This window comes from Varroa jacobsoni, unplaced genomic scaffold (genome assembly GCF_002532875.2).
Source record: "Varroa jacobsoni isolate VJ856 unplaced genomic scaffold, vjacob_1.0 scaffold_226, whole genome shotgun sequence".
NCBI classification, from domain to species: Eukaryota; Metazoa; Arthropoda; class Arachnida; order Mesostigmata; family Varroidae; genus Varroa; species Varroa jacobsoni.
The window spans coordinates 1,496-27,853 of NW_019213128.1; the positions used below are offsets into that span (position 1 = coordinate 1,496).

At 41.6% G+C, this 26,358-nt stretch overlaps 1 protein-coding gene and 1 long non-coding RNA gene across 2 annotated transcripts in view; both read left to right on the top strand.

Moving 5' to 3' along the window:
* The first annotated feature begins 2,464 nt into the window (after window positions 1–2,464).
* Window positions 2,465–8,982, top strand: LOC147753793 (uncharacterized). The gene is made up of 3 exons (XR_015316071.1): window positions 2,465–2,705; window positions 4,601–5,470; window positions 5,962–8,982. It is a non-coding gene; the product is annotated as an uncharacterized LOC147753793 (long non-coding RNA).
* A 1,397-nt stretch (window positions 8,983–10,379) lies between these two features.
* Window positions 10,380–26,358, top strand: part of brp (ELKS/RAB6-interacting/CAST family member bruchpilot) — a 60,026-nt gene continuing 44,047 nt past the window's right edge. The window contains exons 1-6 of the mRNA XM_086973621.1: window positions 10,380–10,970; window positions 12,081–12,236; window positions 18,246–18,494; window positions 22,280–22,585; window positions 23,019–23,633; window positions 25,386–25,553. Coding sequence (XP_086829747.1) covers window positions 10,380–10,970; window positions 12,081–12,236; window positions 18,246–18,494; window positions 22,280–22,585; window positions 23,019–23,633; window positions 25,386–25,553 — 2,085 coding nt within the window. The remainder of the gene's footprint in view (window positions 10,971–12,080; window positions 12,237–18,245; window positions 18,495–22,279; window positions 22,586–23,018; window positions 23,634–25,385; window positions 25,554–26,358) is intronic.

Sequence of the window (26,358 nt, forward strand, 5' to 3'; positions counted from 1 at the left end):
ATAGCGGCCATACGCCATTACCTTTCAAACAATAGTGCTACCATCACCGCTGCTGTTACGGCGTCACGCGCAATACGTGTTGAAAAACAGCAATAGCGATTGGGACCTGTTTGCCTGCATACGATTTCGGAAAAGGGTTGTCGTTTATCTATTTCTGTGTGTACACTGTAAGTGGTGGATACGTTGTGGATGATCGTCCAGCTAGGCCGTCTTCTCTAGTTGTTTTTTCCGTTGTTGTGACCTGTGCCATAAGTCAAACGCTACCACATCTTCAGATCAAGTAGCGACCTATTCGACGTAAAAAGGATACACTAACCACAGTTTCACTCACGCATCTGCGGCTGATACCGTCGAACTCAATCTGCCTGCATCAGTGCGTTTGTATTAACTGAGCTAACTCCGCATTACCTACAAATGTGCAATTGACGCCGTACATAAAAACGCGATCGTAGAATGACTGCCATGAATGGCCCAAGGCCCAAGAATTGGTCCATCATCAGGGGAAAAACTACGCAAAACACCAGTTGTTCATAAATGATCCACTAAGTTCAGTCACGTGACCTGGGGGCGTCACAAGTGAAAACGATACCCCGCTGACTCTGTACACACTAGTAGATGTATTTACCGTTTTGGCAGCAGCGAACGAAACACAAACCGTTGCGATGAACACATATCCCTATGTAAGTATGAAAGGCTAGGGCACGCTCGTTAGCTCTAATCCAGGACCCTGCATGATGTTTTTAAAGTTGACATGAAATTTTCTGAAGATCGACAGTTTTTCAAAGAGGCTGGAAGAAGTCAAAACGACATATTGGTTCGAACTAAATAAAAATAGCATTTCTTTTTTTTGCCCAATTGGATAAATTCAATGGCTGAAAAATATTCTGTCACTTCAATTTTACTTGAGTATTTTTGTTGAGAGACTGATGCCGTAATTAAGCGATGTTTAAGGTGAAATCCAATGGCTTCTGTTTACGATAACGTGTCATTATTCCTAATAAAAAAAGACCACACTAAAATTCGCATTGTTGCTGATTTATTTCTTAGATTAAATAAACCACTACAATGACACATCATTTATTTAGTACGGCAACTGACGTTCGTGTCTACGAGGGTCCTAAGGAGGAAGCACTACCTATACGATCAAGTCTATTCCATTAAAGCATAGTAAACGCATAGTATAAAGCTGAGTGAACTCTATCGTTAGATGGAAGACAAGATATAATAATAACAACTCAGGGACATTTTTTCATTATCGAACAGTTGAGCTGCTGTCTAAAGTGGAAGACATTAGAAAAAATTGATAAGTATCAAGCTCGAGGTTTTACGTTATCATCTTGAACCTCGCTTCACCTTGAGTACGAAGGAACCTCGTTACGGGATGCTTCGTTAGGACACTCAAGTCTCAAATCTGCTGTGGCTGGTTTTTGTCTAAGGCAACTTAAATGCGTAAACACGAAAATTATCTTGATAACGTACTCTGATAAAGGTTAAACGAATCGCTAATGTTATCCGTCCAACTGGAAACCATACGTTGAGCTTCAACTATAACAGAACCAGGTAAACGAGACTTTGCAATAATACATCCATGCGACATATGTCTATCTAAAAGAAGCGTCCAAAAAAGTGACTACATGTGCTCTTTGAAGTTTTCTCAAGTTAATAACTAGTCCGAACATGTCAATGTTTGAAGTTTAAAGTGATTCAACTGTTCCCGCCAATCGTAATCGAACTGGACAGATAACGCCAACGACTTGGCTAGGGCATGTAAGATGGGTTTATCTATTTTTTTTTTTAATTTATATATCTGATTGCTTTAAACTACAACAAAACGGTAATCATAAATATTAGGTATCGATTAAATAGTGTCGTATATGTATATAGAAAACCAGACGTCTGTTGCGGGGCCAGGCACCACCGCTGGCTTTAAATACGTATATATTAAAGAAAAATTAACGTATTTTTATTCAAGATATCTCATAGAAGATGTTAGGTGATAAGTTAGTCTCACATTTCAAAATGGCGCCATTTCATATCATAGCACAATTTTTGCTTTTAAAATGTAATCTTGAAACCCGTATTATTCGTTCAGGTATCATCATTCGGGCTTTCAGACGCCGAGTTGTACGGAGCCATGGAAAATTAAAAAATTCGAGCACTTCACGATTCTGAGCTGTAGCTTGGAGCTTCATCGGTGGAGGCAGCTCACCATTTAAACTTTGTGTTCGGTAAATGGTCTGTTATTGCTAGAATCATTGATTCCATATATGTTGAGGATGAGATGTTGAACTCGGAAATGAATCTGAGCTTTGGCGTACGTAAGACTACGATGCTTGCTCACCTCAGTCAAATGAACAAAGTAAAAAGTTTAAATAAACGGGTACCGTATAATTAGTCAGCTTATCTTTGCTCTCGAACTACGACAGTTGTCATTATAGTTTTGGATTGCGGCTTGTGATGGAAAACGAATTTGGTTTGCGGTACTCGCAGACGGCCACATCGATGGTTGGATACAATTAAGCTGGCGACACATTAACCCAACGCAAATATTATACGGCCTTAATAGATCCGTAAATCGTTCGTTCTGTGGTTGAACGCTGATGGTGTCTGCGACATTTTTATGAGGCCTTGTTCGTCTATTATGGCTGAAGTATATGGGCAATCACTGATGGACGGAGATTATGAGCAAACTTCGCGTTAAGTAGGTAAGCCACTCCTATCGCACGGTGACGTTTGATCTCATAATCATTGTAACAAATATAGTTAATTGGGGACCCTACCATTCATCTTAATCAGCGGACATGCTAGACTATCTCTTGGACGAACGAACAGTAGGAAGGTTGTTCAGAAGGAAGTCGCGACTAGATGCAGAAATCATTTCGAAACATTATTTGTACGGCGATAGAATAAATAGCTTTTTATTTAAATCTTGACATTTATCCAGTATCCCTTCGTAGCGGTACCTGTTGGTATTTGCATTGATTGGAGTGGCTATCCGATAGAAGATAGAAGTCTGGTTCTTCCTTGTTTTGACAGCCTCAAAACCACTGGAACTGGTAGAAAGCCGAGTGCGGGAATGGTAGCTGTTCTTTCGACGAAAAAGGGTGACTGACAAGTTTAACAGACTAGTCTATGAACAAAGTTGAGCACCGCGCAGGCTTAACAGCGCGCAATTGCATGTAACGAAGCTTTTGTGTAAGCAAAAAGAACGTACGTTCTTTAGCTGGGAAGCTACTGTTTACTAAGGGCCTTTGTTACCCAACCGGATAGCGGCAACAGGAAATCTGGCCAGCAGGTCTGGCCAAGATGCCTTTACCTGGTTAAATGAAGCTTACGGCCAATGAGCGGATTTTGTTAGATTGTGTCCTTTTAGTCTTCGAAACGCACTGGTAGTCAGCAATGCAGGCTCGGAAAAATGCGGAGCTGATAGACGCATGTAGAATAGAAGATTGTAAATTCAAACGCTGCTCCGACTGAGTCTGCGCCTTGTAACGCACCAGCATAATATATTGAGCACGACGTTTTTCTGATCCCACTTCTGTAAAGAACCAGGTCTCTATATGCTGATCACAGAACAGCATATTACTATGGCAACATCCTTGTTTATAAGTAATCAAGGTAAAGTTGGTCCTAAAAAATCGTAACCCGCTTCGCTTTAGCCCAAGTGGAAACTGCTCGTCATTATGAAGTTAGTAAAATAGTCACTCAACCGTCATCTTTTTTTTTTCGCTTTTAAAGGGCAGCTTCACCTGAAACTCATCCGACAGACGATTGCTTGATGCTTTGCTCAAAACCTGAACGCACAACTTTTTGTACATTGTGGATGTATGACAATATTCTGTTTGTTTCGCTCATGAGCATTGTAGCTCACGTTCCCTTTACGCTAGTATGCTACTGCGTATTATAATACACCACCCGTTGTACTTAACTTTACGCTTGGCTAACGCTGGCGTCCTACTCACATACAAGTGTATGTAGTATATATGTATATACACATATATGGAGCAGACGTCAAAGCTGAACAACAGTAAAAACCGTGTGCTATTGTTGTTCGAGGTTGAAGCCAATAGAAAAGCAACCGCCGTTAATGGTGTCGAAAACCTCACATCGGACGAGTCTTGACGAAGCGCCTCGTTGAAACCAGTGTCCGCACTCTTCCAGGATGTTTTAGCAAGAAGTGGCCATATGAAGTCGAATTCAGTCCCAACGATACTCTTCGCGCATCGTACCACTCTTTTAGATTTAGATGAAACCAAAACGTATTCTCACACAAAATACGCACTCTACTTTCTAAGCAGGTTTAACTGTACATGTAGTGTATGGGAAATGTCTTTTGGATACGATACGAAAACGGGTACAATGCTTCGAACGATGAATAACCTTACGCTTACCATTCAGAAACTTAGAAATTGAACTGACGTCTATATTGGGAAAAGATCAGTGTCCTCCATAGTGACCGCGATAATTTTATATCGTTTCAATGTAGTCGTCGATATATGACCCAAAATACAGGTTTCTCAGCTTCTATCGGTAACAAAACTACAATTGCAATCGAGTTCTTTATAACCAATACCTTCAATTACTGTATTAACCTCAGCAGCGTCAGCATCTCAACGACTGCCGCCTGCCGTCACCTTTGATTTTGGTTCGTAACAAAGCGCTTCGCTTCTGCGGTTAATGCTTATTGAGGTGTTTAAGCTCCTGACGTCCTATGTGGCCCGGTGGTCAGGAACAGCGCGTGAGAACCAAACGTAAACGTCACCCGCAGTGAATTGTCTCAGTCAATGGCTGTATCTGCTCGTCCGTCTTTCTGCCGATCACAGCAACTGTCATTGCAGCGGGTATCGAATGTGAGTGAGTGACTGCCAAGCGTCCAGTTAGCAAACGTCTGCTGCGGTGATGACGCGCTACATTGATTCAGGCTAGCACGTCTTGCCCATTTGAGACAAGGCCCACGACCACCTACTCTTCATTTAACCTGAATCCGCTGTTGAGGTGGCGTTCGGAGTTCGTTGTGCCAGCTTCAAAAGCACATAATCACTTCTTTGACGCCACAACGCTACCACCATACTGTAACAACTGAGTTCCTCCGATCATCTCAGTGTCTGGTCGCATCGGAGAGCGACTTGTGCTCTCTCCCCCCTAGGCGGGAACTTGGCAGCAACTGCTACTGCTGCCAACATTGTCTCTTGGTTGACGTGGGTTGTGCCATATCGTTGTCCCGATGGCAGAGAATCCAAACTCGGCCATCCGCGCCCTCAGCGTCCTTGTCTACGGTGGCCTACTGTGTCATGCGTCTGTGACCGCGGCGTGGTCAGTTGAATCTGGAGCTCGCTCGATGAAGTTCAGCTCGCGTCCTGCACCGCTAAAACCATAAGAAGGTCCCGTAGCGTCCCCAAGAACAATAAATATAATGGCCGGAGCTCTTCCGAATGGTGAAAGCGGCACGTCCTGGAGCGCCCACATGTTGGTACGTCGTGTTGTCTATGCCCTTGCTCTTCAGATCAATAACGCGTTGCTGCTTTGCCTTTTCATGGAAGACAAATGACGTAACAATTTCCTTCAGACAACTAGTATTTATATATATTGTGAGATAATATGAAAAGCCAATCTCAGTTTGTGTTGATCTAAGGTACTACGTTCATTTGAATAGCAAGTGCCTGTGTTTATCTAAGGTACTACGTTCATTTGAATAGCAAGTGCCTGTGTTTATCTAAGGTACTACGTTCATTTGAATAGCAAGTGCCTGTGTTTATCTAAGGTACTACGTTCATTTGAATAGCAAGTGCCTGTGTTTATCTAAGGTACTACGTTCATTTGCCTGTTACGTGGATTATTCACAAGTCGAGTGTGTTAAAGTGGGAAATATGCGCAGAAGTTCAACGAGCAATTGAATATGACAAAATTAACGATGATTCTTTCTGCGTTGTTTTCGTGGTGGTGATTGCCTATTGGCTGCAGACTCTACGGAGCAGCGCTAAGGTGAGAGGACAAACAGCCTTGCCAATATAACGATGGTCACCGACTCATATGCGACTGTACCTGTTTCTACCTACTGCACTTATATTATAGGTGGCAAGTCGTCTTCTCCTCGGCACTACATTCAGCTAACTAGATTCCTGCATGACATGACTAAAGTATTCGGATTGAAAATAACGACTAAGGGCAAAGGTCATCTTGTAGCCTTGCTAAACAAATCACCAAGAAGAAAGGACCGAGACTTTTTTTCCCCATTTATTTATCATTTGTTCAAAAAATCCTTCAGACATGATAAAAAAAAAATGATGGAGCAACAAGCAAGAGGACACAATGCTTTCAATACGTGCCGACATGATGCTGACCATTATGAAATCAGATTGTTTTTTGAAGGCAGAAGACGGATGTTACCGCCTAAACGTATTGTTTTCATATAGAACCGAATAGAAAAAGGTCTTTAAGAAGCATCATTATGGTAATATTCATCTTTGAAATATACTAAACAGCTATGTTAGTTTACGATCCGGTTAATGTAAAACGTTTGACTTACTCGGGGGAAGTAGAAGCTTCATAATAAACCAAACATGAGCATCGTTGCTTGAAGCCAACTTACCTATTCAAGTTACTGTTCACTGCTACGGCAGCTGCGAGACGCACACGCTAGTGTTTCGAAGAAACGCAGTACTACTATGTGCGTTCAATGGAATTAAAATTGATTATTTGCTACCAATTTATCTGAGGACAGAATTATTGCTAACAAAGACAGTCGCCTATTACCGATGTCAATGGATACGTGTAGCCTTAATGGAGCCTGAGAAGCCTCTAATTCATCAAGCGTGTTCGCGACAGCTGTGCGTGTGTAGAAGGTTTGCTTGGTTTAGCTATGAGTCGCAAGATCCATCATTTTCTTTATTGTCGGCTGAGACAACTACCCGTAACCACTTTCGTACAAACGTAGTCGCCAGTCAAATAATGAGTGATTTCTAAATCATCTATCTATAGTAATAACGATCTAAACTACGTCTAGACAAGCGCCGAAAATTGAACCTAAAGTTAGCAACCTGGCTCCGGACGTAAAGCAAGTATATAACAATGTAAAGCTTAATGTAGTAGCACTCAATTAGTGTTGCCGAAAAAAGCTACTTCCATTCCTGTGCAACCAAAAAAAAGTGCTCAAGCTAGAGAAGCATCTCTTGGCATCGATTTGTTCATAGTATACCTATAGCGTCCCTATAATAATTCATCGTAATAGTTAAGTTATATTGCCGCTGAATATGATCCATTGTGAAGTAATCGATTACATTATATAGTATTCATAGTAGCGTAAAAATGACGGCTCCCTCTGGACACGACCCACAATTAAGTTACCAAGAGATTGTCTTTCCAGCGCTTCTGCGCTTGCTTGTTCTAAAGAGCACAAGTTATCGAATTTTATAATAACTTGAGGAAATAAACTGGAGCGCTCGGAAATATGGCAGACACGATATTAGACACTCTACATTCTACCACAATATATTGTATCAAATACAATGCCATAGGACCAAAAGCGGGCATTATATAAAGCCATCTATATACAGCAACTGTTCGTTATTACGGTTATAACACTATCTATGCGGAAACATTTCTCTTGTTTTTATCATTACTTAACACGTGAGAGTGGCGGCGTTTCAATTTATATATATATATAATCTAAGAAATCATTGGGTATAAAACTTCTCTCAAGTCAGTTTCCCTCACAACTATTGCCACTAAGTGAAATTAGGCTTCGGAGCTGGTTACTTTACAGGTCGATGCCAAGAACAATGGCCTTTTCGGTTATGTTTTATTGCTTTATGCCCTTTTTTCAAGCTAGCCTAAACCCTAAGCCTACATTTCCTTAATCAAACGTTAAATTAGCTCTAAAAGGTATTTCTAATAATGTTAGGCTCCAGTTGCTTCGTAGGTAATTCACCGCATCGTAGCCGTTCTTATTGTATTCCCGCAACGCCTTTATTAAAAGGCAATATGTGCCCAACTATCGAGGTTGTCTTAGCCCGAAGAGTCTAAGCTATAGAATATTAAATAGATGACTGGAGAATGATGATATGCGATAAATGAGAACTGTTTATCATTACGTCCGAGTCCTTTGTGCATGTTTTGCTCCGGCCTGCAGCCCATCTTGAGAAATAAACCGCACGTATTTTTAGTATTTCTCATCATCCGCTTAATTTCTACCATAGTCAGTGCATTAACGAGTATGTACCTTATTTCACTGATTTGTTTACGACTCGTTTTCGATTTGCACCGCTCAGACACAGCAGAAAAGTAAAGGAATGAACCCAGTAGCTCTCTCAAGATGTCCATTGTTAAGATTTCCGAGGGTTGGCCCTCACGGATCCCTCGGCGACTGATTTGATTGGACGGAGGTCGTCTAATCAGTTGTCGACTATTGACACCACAATATGATATCAATGCGTTGGTGGTTATCGTTCACAGATACTTGTACCGCCTCAATGTGATTGGCCTGCGATTGTCAGTTCAGTAATCAGTGGTCCTTAGATGGACGCCAACGACACGGCGAGCCATTTGGCGGCCGACTCCACTGTCGTCCATAAAAATAAAAATAAGAAAAAAAAAACTATAGAGGAAAAGCGAGCTGTAATCTGGTCAGCTCTTTAGATGCTGTGCTTGTCAATGGTTAGATATTGTCACATTACTGTCTCCGAGTGCTATCGAAACAAGTTTGTTGCCGTCTTTCTTCAAAGAGAGGGTGGTCTTCTGTGGGTTGGCTGTTGTTGTTGTCGTGCTGTTGTTGAGGGGGCTGTGAGGTGTGGCTGGCCTCCTTTCAGGTAAGCCGACTTACGTATGAGTAGATTCAGGTCTGTTTTCAGCTTCGCCCTTGACAAATCATGCTTGTGTACATATTTGGACAGCTCATCGCCTGTCCTTCAATGACCTATTTAGGTCGAACGTAAATCTTATCCCATGCTGCTATCGCTGTTGGTCCTATTGGTCAGGGTAGAGCACTTAGCCTAGTAAGATTAAAGATTATTATCCGTGTTGTTATAATGGTCACTGTTACTCTCCCTAATCTCTCAGTATAAAGTTGATAGCTGGGGATGCGAAACTGCTAACGTCTAAACGTCTGTTGTTCTATGGGAGCATCGTAGACAGTGCGAAACTGCCAAGCAAATAAATCAACAAATTCAAAAGACTCTAGAAACAAACTCACACAGAGACCCGCTCGAGTTGCCGTAATTGGTACTTTTGTTATTAACTACATATTAAATTTGGTGTCTTCAATTATGTTTAGAACGTTACGTTGATTGATGTCACTGATTTGTTCATTCTGAAACTTGGGTCAGGCTTTAGTTGGGGGCTGTTGACGATAGTGAGCGATTGAATTTACGTTATAGTATCGCTATTGTTCCTACCTAATACTCAGCTTTTCCGGTATTATAGAGCATTTTTTACATCGCCTAAAATCAAAACAGCTCTTGAGTATGTGATGAATGCTCACGGTAAACTTTTCGAATTTGCTAGCAAAGGACCATAGAATTAAGGCCTCGCGGAAACCTGCAAGAGGCACTCGATGATCTTTCCACAGGACACGTTGGGCATCGTTCTTAGAAGCGTCCCCGTAGAATTAATTTTAGGCCTCACCAAGTTCCTCTCCTATCCACTTATTTTTAATAATTTTGTCAATTCTTGATTTTAGTCTTCTCCCCCAGCCTTTCAGTTTTGAATTCTTCGTAGCCGATTCGATCATCTGATTCTCCCCTCTCGCAAACACTTTTCGGTGATGCGCAGCTAAAATCCACGGCGGAGCAAATATTATGCGTGCCGCAGTTTGTCGTCTGCTCGCTCGTTTCCGCCCTTGTTTCCGTACTCCATTTATCTTGAGTGCTGCTCAAGGAGCCATTGAAGGCTCGTCTTCTTTTAGGACCAGATGTTGCTCCTTTCCTACAGTATCGTTAGCGTTTTTGTTTTCTCCCTTTCATGGTTGGGTCCGATGTAGCATGAGTCGTATTCTAGTGGTCTAAATTTCTACTGGGGTACCACTGATACAGTGACGGTTTATTTAGCTTGGCGCGAAACTCGCGCTAATTGCGGTGATAGGCCGATATGAAGCTCCATTATGGCTATCTGCCAAGCACTATGGACCCTGCTTTTATATGGTACTTCATTTCCTTTTAGATCACACAGGTTGCGATTTTTGTCAACCGTCTGGATCGGGGGCTCGTGATCCATGACACACGGGAGCAATAAAGCACCAGGCCCAGTGCTTGTGCTAATTCTAATTGGTAATTGCTCTCTGTCTCTCTCTCTCTCTCTCTCTCTCTCTCTTTTCTCTTGTGTCTTTTTTGTCTCTCTGATTCGCGCGCTAACTCTCGCAACGCGATGGAACACTGATGACTGACGCGATGATGATCATGGCGATGATGGGGCGTCGTGTGCTGTTTCTTCAGACTGCGGGCTCGGCAAGTTCGCTGCTCGGGCGTTCGGCGGGTCTCTATGGGAGCTCCTCATCTCGGCCTTCGAGCCGCCTTCAGGCGCTCACCTCGCTGACTGCGCCTCCAGGCAGCGCTGGCCTTGGCCTCCCTGGCCTCGGTCTCGGTAGCGGCCTGGGTGCCAGTAATAGTCACTCTGTAGTAGGCTCTTTTGGGCTAGCTAGTAGTGCAGCTCAGCTTAACCATCACCATCCTACGCCAGGTAGCATAGGTGTAGGCAACGCCGGCGTGGGCAGGGCGCTTGGCGACTCTTTGCTGCTCTCCGATGGGCTGAGGAAGCCGCTGAGCCTCAACCGACCTGCTTCGGCTCTCGGCCGGGCGCGGCCGTCCTCCGCCCTGGGACACCCTCTGGGCACGAACAGCTCCTTGGCCACGACCACAACCTCACAGCAACAAACCGCCAGTGGCAGACAGACCAATACAAATCACCCCTCATCCCTTACGAACAATCTTGTCGCCCCACGACCAGCATCAGCCCTGGGAGACCCCTCATACATGTCAAAGGTAACCCCCGTCACTGCGGACCTCGCCCTTGCCCTGACCCCGCGGTTGGGAAAAGCTAGAAAAGAACGATCCGCGACATAATCAGCGAAAACCAAATAAGTCGCGAGGCTTGTCAAGGAGGGTCCGCTGTCGGGGCAGCAGCAACCCAATGGATAGTAATCGGAGACAGGGAAATAGTAGTAGGAGTACGTACATAGCGGGATGAGTGTCGAGCGGCGGCAACATCATAAGCACCAGTCGAAACGTAACCTTACGCAATACTCCTATATTAGTATAAAGCAAAGTAGAGATGGGCCCACAAACAATAGTTACATACTGTCCTAGTGACCACGCACAGATGCAGACAGTCGTGTCAGCGCAAAGCCGTTTAGTTGAAACTCTGTCGACTGCGTGGACCAGGTAGCAAAAAAGTTGTGATCGATCCCAGCTGAAAAAGTTGCTACCACAAGATCTCATTCTATCATAAGATTTCGCAACCAGGGATTAACAAGAATGTATAGGAGATTAAGAAAGTAATGACAAGGAAAGTAACTGGCTGACGCTTGCTTGGCACCTGTCCGTCACTTAGTTCGGCCGGATTATACAATGAGCTTACAGTATGTGACAGCTATTCCCTTATAGGCGTAACTGTCGTAATAATGTATTAGACTAGTAGCAGTGTTACAGCATGATAGCAAAGATGTCTAAGCCGCTTGTTGCCAGTCGACCTCAGCAGCTGAACGTTGGCTATATCCGTCTAATTTAGACGCTTTATACATTCACGGCTTGAAGATCGGAAGTATCACAGTTACGAGCAACATAGTGAAGGCTATAGAACAATTAGATGACCGGGGTCACGCGCAAACAACTTATATCCATCGGACTTCTGTGTCTGTGTGTGGATAGGTGACTAGATTGGTTCACTGGATGATGCTGCCGCTGACGCACTTAATAACCATTTCCTGAAAGAGAGAAGCCAGTAAAGTTTAAAATGACACTTACTAACTTATGCTTACATTGCATGTGACACGGCTGTTATTGCACGGTGTAAACCCACTCAACGAATCTTAAAAATGCCATGCGCCTTCAATACTTCGCCACTCTCTGATGCGCCTTCCGACATCCGAGCAGAAACAAACAGCACTGATCCGGCAGCTGGAGGAAGAACTTCGCATCGCTCACATGCAGCGCAACCCCGACGCGGAACTGCAGTCGCACCTCGACGCACTTTACGCTGAAAAGGACCACATGACCAAGGAGATATTCCTGCTAAGGGAGACCATCAAGGTAGGTCATTATCAGATGGTACGGTTGATAGAACTTCATACACTACGCACATGATACTGTTATTACGATATTGTGGTACTCACCTGAAGACATCATGTCAGTTGAACACCTTCTTTTCCAATTTTTTTTTATTTTTCGACGTAGGACCGTTAAATACAGATAATTAAATTACCATAGACGTTAAATACCTAAAGGCGGTCTATAAGGCAGGCTTGTTTGTGTAGTAAAAGAGGAGATATTGCGTGCACGAACATCACACGGGTGTTCGTGCACGCAATATCTCCTCTTTCATGAGCTCAGAGGTAGAGTTAGCAATAGATCGGTGACGGTTTAGTAACGGTCAGGCCTTCCTTCCGTGCAAGGTGTCTTTTCTCCTCTGTACCTGCAGCCAGTACTATTGGTTCTTCCGCCACCGTATAGTCATTGAAATATATTAGAGGCCAACATAAGGGTGTTTAGGTGCAGGACCTCTTGTTGAGAATGGTGAACAGTTCAGTTATTCATCACAGCTAGGAAACAGACGGTGAATCTTTTAATGTCCATATGCGCTTCTCAAGACAACTACGATAACTGTATCGTATTGAGTACTTAAATATCTCAGTGGATGGATGGATAGATGGATGGATGACTGGACTTGTTTTCTACCTGGAGTTCACAAGCAGACATAAGGCTTTCAAAAGCGCTCAAGGGTTTTCCTTAATGCTCTCTCTTTCTCGATTGTTCTCACACATACTCATGTATACACTTACCGTTCTCGACACGAGTGCCTCGACACAACTCGTGAACCTTTCAAAGATGTCCAACTTCAGTTGTATTTATGCGCCCAGGTTACTATTTGGGCGTATCCATATGCGTGTGAGGAGATGGTTAACTTCTGTGGTTTAACTCACACTTACGCTGCATGAATCCCTAAACGATGGATTGCTCAATGTAAAATTGCTCTATCTTAAATGAGTATCAATTTCAATCAAATATTCATTCAACTCGTATATCGTAAATAAACCTAATACCGGATGCAGCGTAGTATTTCTGCTAGTATCCGATATCGTACGCAATTTCCTTTTGAGGACAAAACAGAATCAAAGTAATCGTGCCATAGAGTGCAGGAAGTTCTCCTTGAAGCAAAGAATGAAGGGAACTCTTCCAATTTAATGTATGTTAACCTTTTATCATTACCTGCTGCTACAATCTTTTCGGGTGTTTATTATTATTATATAGATTATTTGTCGATACATATATATATATATATATATATATATCGACATAATATGCACGTATAGGGTGAGGTACTGAGGAGTTTCAACGGTTCTTACCTAGATATTGTAAAATGTTTGAAGAATGGACACTGACGTTTTTGTGTCGTAGATCTTTGGGAATCAGAACGTGATGTCTGTCTATCTATATATGTATATCTGTGTTCCCAATGAATACTGCGATTTTTTCGGCCTGGGTGGTTGATACATGACTTGAGCAACCTGGACCTTGCTACTTCAGTATGCGCTATTGGGTAATAAAGAAAGATAAGTTCAAAAAAAGATGACACAATAGCGGCCCTCCATAGAGAAGAATAGAAATTAGAGTGTCCAATTCCATCGTAGCAATGTTCATCTTGTTCTATTACTGCCTTCGGCCGCAAATAAATTGCACTTTATTGAAAAACAGAGGTACCGGTAGTTTTTGAAATGGATTCTGATTCATTATTGTGATGGTAAGTAGCTCAAAGAAGTGGCTCTCGATGGTTTACTGGACTCTTCTGCCAGTGACGGTCGTTTTGATACTCTTAATAATACATAAGTAAATAATAAGAAAATTCGTATGTACCACTACCGTCCTCGAAGTGCTATCCACGGTATTTTGCTGTGGCACTTCTCAGGCTAAACGTGTGGTGGCTGTACTGCATCCACCGTTAAGCATTTTCCAGTGAAAATTATGTTTGTCTATTCGTGAGACATAAATTAGATCCTAATCTACAATCGAAAGACAGCCATTTTGCACACTGTATCTTCTTTTGGAACAGCGAATGTGTGTAACCTTTGTTTAACTAAAAACAGGCAGAAAAAAGTGCGACGGTGTGGCCAGCGAATATTGAGCACCTTAGGACAGGTGGGCCTATTGACGAAATCGCCATGAGGTAGGCCGACATGGAAAATCTGCAACGCTGAAAGAAGTGCACTTACAAACTGCCAAGGGCCCAGAAACACAAGGATACCTAGAAGACTTTGAGAAGGCTATGCTGAATTAGCGCAACAACACTATTATTACAGACGCCCAACGACCAATAAAGAAAGAAATGAGAAGGTGCCACTTATTCAAAGTTGAAGTGACAGACCCGCAAGTTGGGAGACACGCCGGACCAGGCTTTTGCAGAACGACACCCTGCAGAGTCCTAACCTACTTAGGCTAAGTATTCTGTTATCTTTCACAGCCAATCGCTTAATCTCTTGTCGAGCATTACCGGCTTACTACCTTTACAAAACAATAGTCGGAATGGTTTATAGAGAACGACATAATTATTCCCATGTTTGCCGCTTTCTACAGCTTCTACAGCTAAGGAGTGCGGCGCGCGAACGCAAGAGCAACTGACGGAGTTTTTTACTCAGAGTATAGTGATCAAATCGGGAACAGTCTTAATTCTTTGGAATTAAATTGCATTTACTTGTCCTATTTGTTTTGATAGAAAATTAAAAACAGCATCTGTGGTTTCAATGCATTCATACGACATGCGGACTGTTCGTACCACAAAAACGGCATTAGTATACATAAATTACTGGCTTGACCAAATCGTTCGACTCTATTTGTCGGCCTCATAAATACAATAAATTATCAAAAATTGTTTCATTACTTCACCGGGACTTAGTATACGGGCAGAAATAATGTGCCTGTTTTAACAGAAAGAAGACCGAAACGATGGCGGTACCTACTCCGGCCAGAAGCAACCCTTACCAGATAGTCATTTTGACAGTAATGCTTTCAAAGACGCAAGTCCCAAATATAACGTCATAGTATTGCCGCCACACAGGATTTGTTAACCTATCACAGGACCCACCATTAAGCACATGTTGCTCTATGATACTCTAAGGGTAACATTGATCACTATGGGCAAACTGACATAAAAAGGTTGATATTCCAATCGTTATAGCTATTACAAGACCTGCGATGGCATTAATACACCAGATTGAATCCGGTGTATTGATGCCATGCATGTATATCCTGAATCAACGCCAGATGATCGTAATTTGATCTAGTTTAAAGCAGTTCAACAATATTTCCTGTCACAGATAGTGCAACCACTGCAGCGTAAACGTATGATATATATTACATGTCCAACATTCAAAGCACACGTACGTAATGTGAAGGTAAAAGGGTCTCAACGTTGAGCCGCCGTAAGGGCAAGTTTCTAATATAAAGTGGAATGCAAGAGAATTCTGCAAATTGCCAACATACCTATAGCCAAGAGGTTTAGTATAGCTATCGTACGATTGTGTTTGCGACACGCGTGTGTAGATATGTGTGCTATGCTGTTCTGGGTTATCCAAGACAGAAGACCACAGAATCAACCCAATTTCTGCCTCCGCTACAACCCGATCTGTTTGCTCCTTTCTCGGTGAGCATTCCGATGTGGAAGTGTCAATTTTTGTTCTATTCTGTTCTTCTTCTTATGCTTGTCATAGGCGAAACGAACCGATTTTCCCGTCTGTAATACTTGTATCATTAATTATATTCATACATAGAGTAAGAATATAAATATATTCAGACAACCCTCGAGGGTAAGAAAATGCGCGGAAGTGCGGTGATGTCTTGTCTTTTAATCTAAGAGCCATACAACTTGTTGTGAACTATATTTTATTATGTATGACAACCTGTAAATAGCCTGTGACTGGTTATCGACTCGACACGAAGAGTTTGGAATTGTTGATATCTTTTAGCTGTGCCCACTATATGCGGGCGGAATGACCTTGAAATCCAATGAAACGTAAGGGAAGAGATAGCATCGGGTACGCAGCTGGCCTCGTCTTAACAACTTACGGTTCAGCGATACATGTAGGCCCAGATCTACCCAAGAATTTCTCCACTTGCAAAGATAGTACAGATCATACAGGTCTACCGAGCTAGATGAAGGCAGCATTCTGGTACCCGAAAAGCTGTTGACTTGCTTGAGGCGGAGCAGTATATTTATAAATGGTTGTTACTTTTCTCAAGATAACATTGTTTTAACCGCTTCGTGTACTTGATAGCGGAAATGGCGCTAGCCAATGGGGGTCCATAATGAATTTCGTCTACCGCAAAAGCCCGCCTATCTGTACTTCATCTGACACGAGGACAAACGAACGGCTGAAATAGATGCAAAATGGATGTTATCGTGGCCGAAACATAGAAAAATAAACACGCAGAAAGAACTAATATGAAACAGTTCGCTATTCAGCGAGTCATCTCTACCGTGTTTCAGTGCTGAGGACCCGTTCCGTAAGTCGAACTAAAGTTGTTCCTATACCCGATGCAGAGCCTATACCACGTAGGTTCATTGTTAAGGACGCATCCCTTAAACAAAGGAAAGAACATCATAGTCGTAGCACTGTTATGTATTTTGTTTAGTCCATTTTTGACATTCTTCCTTTATTGTAAAAATACTTTCGTATTGTCGTTAGTAGAGGTACCTGGCGAAGGGGAAGATAAATGTGTTATACAACAATGATAAACGCCAATGATGAGTATATTAGACATCTCTATTATTTCCACTATATTGTTTCGGGAAAATGAGCCATCAAAAATAACCGTTTAACTACATCCAGAGGTTATAGCAGAAATGCTGTTCATTCCGTTCATCTTCCAGACGCTGCATAGTGGTAGTGGAATACGCTCAGTAATCACAAAAGTCCAGCCGCAATTTCAGTGTCAAGGTTATGGTCCGTAGCAGAATGTCCTTCTGGGGCCTCCTGATAGATCTTTAGGTGCACATCTACGACAAGTAGCTATTATCTATAAAACAGACGCCAACGTTATCAGGCTCTATACAGAAGTACTTATGAAAAAAAATTTCAAATAATAGATTGTGTTATCTGAAATAAAAGATTATTCCTGAAGTTGCTTTTTTTTTGGTTGGTGTCGCCGTTCTTCGAGATTTGAAATTTCACGTTTGCATCGCAGGTGGGATATGTCCTCCTATAAGAAAATAATGCTTGCTTCCAGATTTGTAAAACAAAGACTACTGCATAATGCGATCTTGGAGAGTATTAACAGACATTGACCGACATCGAAGACTAGCATGAACATTTCCGAAAAGAACTTGCAGCTTCTACATTGTTAGGAAGAAAGAATTTAACCAGTGACTCGTCAAGGCGGTTTTACCAGGTTGTGATCACTATACTAGCAAGTATGCTTTTGTCTCGCGTATAGCCTTCTACAATTGCGAGGAGAGCCATCAAATATTTGTGTAGCACTCCGTGTTGCTAATCAGAGACATGCTTGTATTGTAACAGTAGGTGGCAAATCATGCGAGAGCTTTTCCAAAGGGAAATATCGAAAATGCCGTGCGATCAATTCAACTGAGCTCGAAACTGGCTAGGATCCTTTCGACTTTGAGCTCTCTGGCGTTGAACGTACATATGGTCGCGTACAGAATGAAAAGATACCAAAACAGTAAGCAAAGATTGTATGATTTAAGCAAAAAACAAGATAAAAATGCAGTGGACTGAATCTCACGTCAAAACGAACCCCAGCCAACCAAATATTTTTCAAGGACTTTTTCTAGAACAATCAAACTTAATTATATTATTATGAACTTAATTACTATTTAGCATGCACTGCTAATCTATTATTCTAGCAACAAATCCTTTACACACCCAGAAATTGTGTTAATCATGCTATTTAGGACAAGTGCCGTGGGATTTGCTGTACTCCCATTGAATTAGAATACGGAAACACATCTGTTGGGACGGTCATTTGCAGCACTTTTGTTCAAATCACACATACTCAGTTAAGGCGTTTGCATACTTTCCTACCGCTTTGCAGGAACTAGAACTTCGCATAGAAACGCAGAAACAGACGCTAGCCGCCCGTGACGAAAGTATCAAGAAGCTGATGGAGATGCTGCAGTCGTCAAAGGGTGTGGGCTCCCAGCTTCTCGATGAACAGCGCATCGAGAACGAGCGCCTTCGGGGGAGACTCATCGAGGCGGAAGCCCGCACCCGGCACCTCGAGTCCATGTTAGAAAACCTTAAAAGAGATCAGGACCGGGGTGACCTGGGCAAGAACCGACAGGTCAGTATAAACACTCTTTTCCGTTTTTTGTGTATGCAGTCGTATACTACAATATGATGGCTTATACAATTACATCAAATCCGTGTTAAGTGACTTCAAAGGTAAAAGCAACATTCAATTAAGGTTTTTAGCACGAATATCTAAACGCTCATATTCCTATAAAATTTTGTGGTATCCTCTACTATTTCAAGCTGCACGTAGTTTTATTGATATTATAAGTTGTCATAAATCGTTTGTGGTTTATATTGGAGCTACAGCTCGGCGGAATGTTCTATATAGCAATAAGTTAGATATTCAAACAGTGGCCTTCCCCCCTTTTGTTTGGACCAGCCTCGTAGCTTTGACATATATAACAGTCTACATGTTACAGGTTTTAGAGCATAATTTGACAGGACTTTTCGACCTCTGCTAAGTAGAGCCAGAGGAACTAACAGGTACCTGTAAGCGACCCCCTGCAACCTATCTATAGTCATTATTATGCAGAGATTATGTTAGGTAGCCAAAATCAGTCATACTATTTATTATATGATAGTTTCATTAATAAAGTATCTCATACTATCTGACACAGCAAGGTAAGGAAATAGTGCAGCTTTTATTATCAGCTCGTGACGCCTAACAGAAGAACGTGAGAGACAGCAGTCGATCACTCTTATTGTTAATGGGAATGCAGTTCAAATATTTGCTTGCTCTACTTTAATAAACCTAAAATCAGAATAACTATCTATTCCTGCTAGTATTTGTTTCAATCGAACTCGAATGTATACTATGCAATAATATACAGATTTCCGGTCGGCTTTATTCCTATTGGTTAATTTGTACGGAGGTTTCATTACACATGCCACAAATCTGTGTAGCAACTCGGATATCCAGTTCAATAGTTAGATGTATCTGCTGTTAATAAGTAGAACTTCGTATTGCGCTCGTAATGACCTATCGACAGAACCTGTGTAACCCCACATGTACAGCAAAATGAGGATAAAAATGCTAGCACGATAGTAACGTTCCAGGAGAACCGGTTTACACTACAAGTCGTATATACGTTCATTAGCGCCAAGTATACACTATTTATTATACTAAGCAACAGAAGAACAGTACTTTTTGTTTTAATGAAAAAATCTTTGAGCGGCTAACTATGTATCCTCAAAATGGCGGTCCAAGCTATCTTTTGAGTCCGTTACTATGGTAACCGTGGCTAGCAAGCTTACTGCCGCGGTGATTTAAATCTTAAAAGTGGTTATCAAAGATTAACAACCAGGAGAATAAAAGATTGAAGAAAATCAAGATCGGCTCTGTTGGAGAAATCCCAGGTAAGTTAAGCAAGGCCCATTCCCATTAGAGTTCTAGTAAGGCTAAGTCCTTGATTGTTTTTACCTAAAAGGGGCGATTTTGAAGAATTATTGATATGAAGAAAATAGGTGAGAGTGTTAACGAGACATAAAAAAATATTGATTATTGTGTAAAGGTACCTAATCGTTGCTATGAGAGCAGTTAACTGTATATCTCTGCAGCCACGGACGAAAAAAAAGTTGAACTTGGACGCTTTTTGTCGTCTTGGGACAACCTCATATTTTCTTGGCTACGCCAGACGCCTCACGTGTGGCTTTCGCAGAGACCGAAATGAAAAGAACGAGGAAGATATTAGATAGCTGTCAGCGATATTAGAAATGGGAAAAAGAGGCCGCGCAAGTGAGTGGTTACATTGAGATTAAGCTATGAAGTTCTCAGAACACTTCCTGCAAAGTAATGTAAATAGATACAATCCACGTATTTTACATTTAGGAAAAAAAAAAAAGGCATCAATTATCTCACATAGGCAATTTTTAAGGCATGCTTTCCCTATGGGTTTCTGTTTTCACCTGAATAAATAAACAGATTAACACTATGGACATATCATTAGGAGTCGCTTGAAATGTTAGTAGAACGGCATATTAAACTACTACTAGACGCAGATTTTTCAATGCGGACTTGCAAAATAATTCAATGAATATACCAAAAAAACGAAATATGACATAAACACTTTCCAACATGGTTAGCTTTAGTAGACACAAAAAGGAGGTCGCAGACTGCCGTTTGAACAGCTAGCTTCGTTTGACCAGTTCATCCTTGTGTATTTCATATATATACTCTATATATTTTGCATTTATATATATATATATATAAAGTGTATATATATAAAGTACAGAATTTTGTTCCCGATTGTTTAATAGCGCCTGCCTAATTACCAATTCAGTCACCATTTATGGTTAATCATTTTTATATTGCCATAGGTTGCTGAGCATGGCATAGGAGCTAACGCAATGGCTGACTCCGTTTCATCGCAACGTTGACACCTTCAGCTTCGTTGCAGGCTTACTTCCACGACAGACGTCAGAAGTCCAGCAAACCAGTTGCTCGTTTTGGTTGGGCATCAGTTTTGGATGCCCACCAAATTTGTACACATCTTACAACAATTGTTCTATGCTTTTCGCCTCATTATTGCCATGAAATAGTTCGGCTTTGCAATCAATGTAAATTAGTAAAATGCCAACCGTTCTTCCGCTCATATGTACATTTATTATTAAGCGGCAGATATTTTCGCTTATTTACACGTAGATGGTTAAACCATCGCAAGTTTCACGTGCCTAAGTTGAAAGCGAACGTTACTTCTCAACGACCTATCCCAAGTCACAAGGCCCCGTTCTGTATGTTTCGTTACAAAATCATTTTTAAATAGCTGTCAATAATGTGTAAGCCGGCTTTACAAATTTGAAAAGTATTGTAGAACGGTGAGTTTTCAATTCAGCGACTGCACAGTGAACCGATCATAGTGCTAATTAGCGTTTTAACCCTAGTTGAAAGGAGATCCTTTTTGCAAAAATCGAAACTACTTAACGCATCCAGTATTACTACTACTACTAATGAGAACCCGTTTATTGTTTGTCTCAACATAACTTCTGTTTGCTTCCTCTCGATGAGGGAACGGCAAACGTATGACGTCGTGAGCATGTCAGTCATGTTCGTAGCAATGACGACGTTCAGGATACGATGGAATCTTCCACTTAAAATGTTTCACTGCAATATGCAGTGTATAGCAAACCTGTTTGAAGCCACCGAAAGTACTATTTTTACTAAAAGTTAATTATCTTTAAAGCATTTAGACAACAAAAGGGTGATTACCTGCATCACATAACCGACGCACACGCCTTTTTTTTTTCTTTTTCTTAACGCCTTTTTTTCGTATCATTAGCACAACACTAGCCTATTAAAAGAGCTGCAGTGGGATAACAGCTTTCCAGAATATACCCCTGTCGTTGGGTTAATCCATTCGAGTGCTACAGCATAGATGATACAAGCCCTGAGTGTCTGGACCGGAAAGTTGCTATGTTCCGTGCTGCGGTAGAGGAGCTGATATGACCTTCAATTTAGAAGTTCGTCCTCCATCGAAAAAAACAATAAAAAGCCATTCCTCCTGACTGAAAATACTTTTGGCGGAATATGTACTCATTGTGTATATAATGCAATGAATTCTACGTAAAACGGCGAATAATAACGTTAATTAGTAGCGATTGTTTTTTTCATTCTGGAATTCGCAAAATTCGGTTTAATCTGAATTTGTTTTGTGAGATTAGCCCTGTGGCGCGTTTTTGTTTATCATCATTTTTCTTAGAATATTTTTTTGATTTTACTATCTTAGTTGAATTATTGCTGAATTGAAGAACACATTTATCATAATTGTACAGTATTCAAATATAGTTTCAGCTTTTGTTTAAATTTTTGTATTCAACGATTTTTCCCTACTTACACAGTGCGACCCCTGCTCTGTAACGGTCTCCTATGCTACAGCACCAGCGATAAGAACATTTCAACATCAGCCACATCAAGATCAGAGCCGCCAACGAAATCTTATTGATCGGGAGACACAAACACCAAAGCTGCGACGACAGTCGGGTGTCAAATGGTCTTCCCTTGCAGGAGGCTCGACCGGCTCTTCAAGTTCCCCCCATTCACCTGCAGTCCCCAGAGAACCTAGGCTACTCCGACAGGAAGTGATCATCGCGGAAAAAAACATCCAAGATCACATCGCGCTGTTAGAGGCTATCATCGAAACTAAGGTCCCAAATAATCACATTGGTCATCTCAACTCAGCCAACAAATAACTTCTTTACTCGTCGTTCACTGCAATATGCCTAATTATAAAACATTACTATTATGGTACTCTTGAACTTAGCAGCAACTAAAAACAATTCTTTTGCTCCTGACACTTCGTTGTGTACGTTCTATTGTCATCAAGCATGTATTACGACTGAAACTACAGCGCGTCTCCCTTGAAAAAAAGTGTACATTTTAATGCTATCATACTCACATTTTTCCACTTGTAAGTCAATAAATAGATCTTCTTTGCATTACCAGCCGCCATATCTTACTAGCACATTGTTTTTATAATGAATCTTCCTCCGCTTCCCTCAGAAACTTTTTATTTTGTTTCTTTCCACCGTTTACAAAGCCCGTACAATAACTGACAAGACGCCTGCTCGTATTACACAGGACGCGCGAATTAATGCACTGGAGCAGGAACTCGAATTGATGTCCCGGGATCCTATTTCCCGGCAACTGTTTCTAGCTGCACACAACCTCAATGGCCGACCTATATCCAAAGACGTCCGCTTGGTTCCTACTCCGCCTCCGCAAACATCGGCTTCATCGGGGGCAGCATCAGCAGGAGAACCAATGTCAAACGAGCACTCCTATTGCCTGCATCACTCCGACCGTAATTACGGTCACATGTTGGCTATTGGAAATGATGTAGGTCATCACCCTGTACTGAGAGTTTCCAACAGCGACCCTGTCATCTTGTCGGATAGCGGCTTCGTCTACACGGCGGCAAGCCATAACGATAATGATACGCGTCCGCCTATGGCTCTTTCCCATTCGATTCAAAATCATACAAATCGTCACCATACGACCGCCCTTCCGCGCACCATTTCGATGCATCATTCCATTGCAGACGGCTACGTGAACTTCCCCATTGGAAGGCATGTGAATTTTTTGACAACGAATTTAGACGACGATCAAATTGATCAAGGTCCATGGATAGAGCCTTCTGCGTCTGTCCTCTTCACCAACCCGATTTTGCAGAATAGGTGCTCGTTCTTTATTCAGGTCTGTTTTAAATTTGTTTTAAATCTTTGTTTAATTTAGTAAGCGAATTGTAGATGCAGAAACACCACAAAATATAATACGACAAAAATGCGGCATACATGATTATTATGCAGTAGGACCGCTTTTCGTATAGGGTAGATGCTTCTGTAAAGCCACTACCCACTACCCCAATGGCTACAGATCCACGAAGAGCCTGTACAGAAAATCTTCTGAACGTTGTATCCAAATCGACACTGCTAAAGTACAAATCATCTCTGTATTATCCTAAAGTACGAATTCAATTCCAATGTTAAATAGCACATATACATACGTATTCGCTTCCGATTGTGTACAGTGATGTATATCCATGTGCAGACATCAAGCTTTACACTCGATCTGGACCTTAGTGCAAAAATCTGTCCAGAACAGATCTGTGCTTGGAAGTGTGCTAAGCTATTTATAAGGTTATCTTTTCGCAAGTAGGAGCGTATAATTTGCCGGAGAAAAGTCGTGCTTTGTTAAGTCGACAAACTACGAGTTTGTCTTAAGAATGGAACGGAAAGAAGGAGGTTATTTCAAAACAAAAAAATGATTGCATCCCTTCGAGTCAGAAATCAGCGAAGGCAGCTTAAAATAAGAGCAATATGGCGTGAAAATATGGCGTTCGATTGGTTTTGCATGTTGAGAAGGGATCTTGGTTAGTCTACGTTACTCTATAAACAAGTACAGCACCCGAAGAAAGTATTTTGCTCATTCAGAATAATTCCATTACCTATAACGCCTTCAAGAGTTGGCCTTGTATAATTAGATGTGACAGGTCCGCAGCAAACGGAATAGCAGTCAGGACAATTTATTTACTAAATTTTGTAAAAGCGCCTTGTCCGATTCTATGTATTTTCATTTAGGCCTTAGCAATAACGACAAATATAGCAATAGCATCAAAATTGATTAGGCCAGTTCGGAAATACTAGAGATTGACGACTTTATTTATCTACAACACGACTCCACGCGTGCGGTTCCATTAGGCCACGCCGCTGCCAGAACCGTCGGCAAAAACAATGGGGTGGTAGCAATGGGGTATTTGTGTATCAAGCGCCTCATGCAATTACGTTGTTATAGTGTCCCAGGAGGCCACAAGGCAAGCGAGGCAGATGTCGGCTATATAAATGTACGTCATCGAGATAGCACTTTTTAAGAATAGCCACCGCTATATATATATATATATATATATATATATATCGCAATATGACGATTATCGACGCTGTTTGCAATTTCACCATGCGCTTGAAATCACTTTGCCAATTTTATATTTCGTTGTAGTAAACAAATAACGTATTAGCACTCACGTAAATGTGTTTGATTCTAGACCGCTAAATCGGACGTATTGTATTATATATACGACCGTCGCAGTCCTACGTTTTCGGAACTTCATAAACACTGCATCTCGGCCGGGCGGATTCTGATTAAAATTGTCACACTAAATAAGTAACAGTACAGTATGAGTAAAAATAACAATATAAAGGGTCAAAGAGAGGTCATTGACGTGACGGATTAGCAGTACGCGTTGCTCGGACCGACTCGTCAACGTACACACAATGGGAAAAAAAACCATTGTGAGAGCAAGCAAAGATTATACATTCGATGAATATAATTTCAACAACGACAAAAACAACACATCTAGGTAATGATGCGAATCATAAGAAAAGTATTTTGGCTTTACGCATTTCTAGTTATAAATACCTTTCTGTGGTTTTCGTTCTTGGTGCGCCCCAGGTGGAAGAACTGCGACTCGAGTTGAACAAGAAGGAGCAGGAGGTTTTGGCACTCGGGGCGAAGATGAAAACACTCGAAGAGCAGCATCAGGACTACCAGCGGCATATTGCTGTGCTCAAGGAGTCTCTGTGCGCCAAAGAGGAGCATCACAACATGCTGCAAGCTGACGTACGTACTAGACTAATCCGCATCAGTTCGGCCTTATCCTTAGGCAAGGGGGTATAAAAAGGGTAAATGAATGTTTACAGTCAGATTTCTGTCCTTATTTGTTGTTTGCTTAGCGTTGAAAAGCTATCTGCAAGCATGCTGTTTTGTTTGAATCACGAAACTTTGCACTTCACACTTCAGACATGGCAACTTCGACATTTTTAAAAGGCTATGAGCAAATCAGAACACTTGGTTTGTGTACAGGACAAGGCCTTCGTGGGCAAGAATTTAACTCTGTACTTCAGTTTCAACAGCGGCTTAGTGCCTCGGCGAGGGCAGTCTGCGTCTAACATGAACAAACTAAAGTGGAATGCATTTTTTAGGTTGAAGATGTCACTTCTTACTTACACTTCTCACTCTTAAATCGTGCACCCAGTTATAAAGCTCTTGCTGTATATTTCTTATCTATTTTAGGCCTTTAGTTTACAGCCCGAATAAACGTCAAGTTCTGCGACTGAAAGAAGTTTGTTGATTCAAATAAAAATTTCTAGCTATTTTTTGATCTTCCGTTACCTCTAGAATCTTCATTGTACGCAAAACCAGTTTCCTAAGCCGCTTGTGAAGCTTTTTGACATCGACAAAAATCCGTGCCTACCTCATATGACACCCCGCGATTTTAACAAAACGGCGATAAGGGTCTTATAGGGCAGAACTTCGTAAACGAAGAGCTTTCTATGGATATATTAATAATACCCTTCACGTAACATTTGACCACCAGCAAAGGAAAAATTGCAAAAAGAAACTATGAACATAAACAATCATTGTG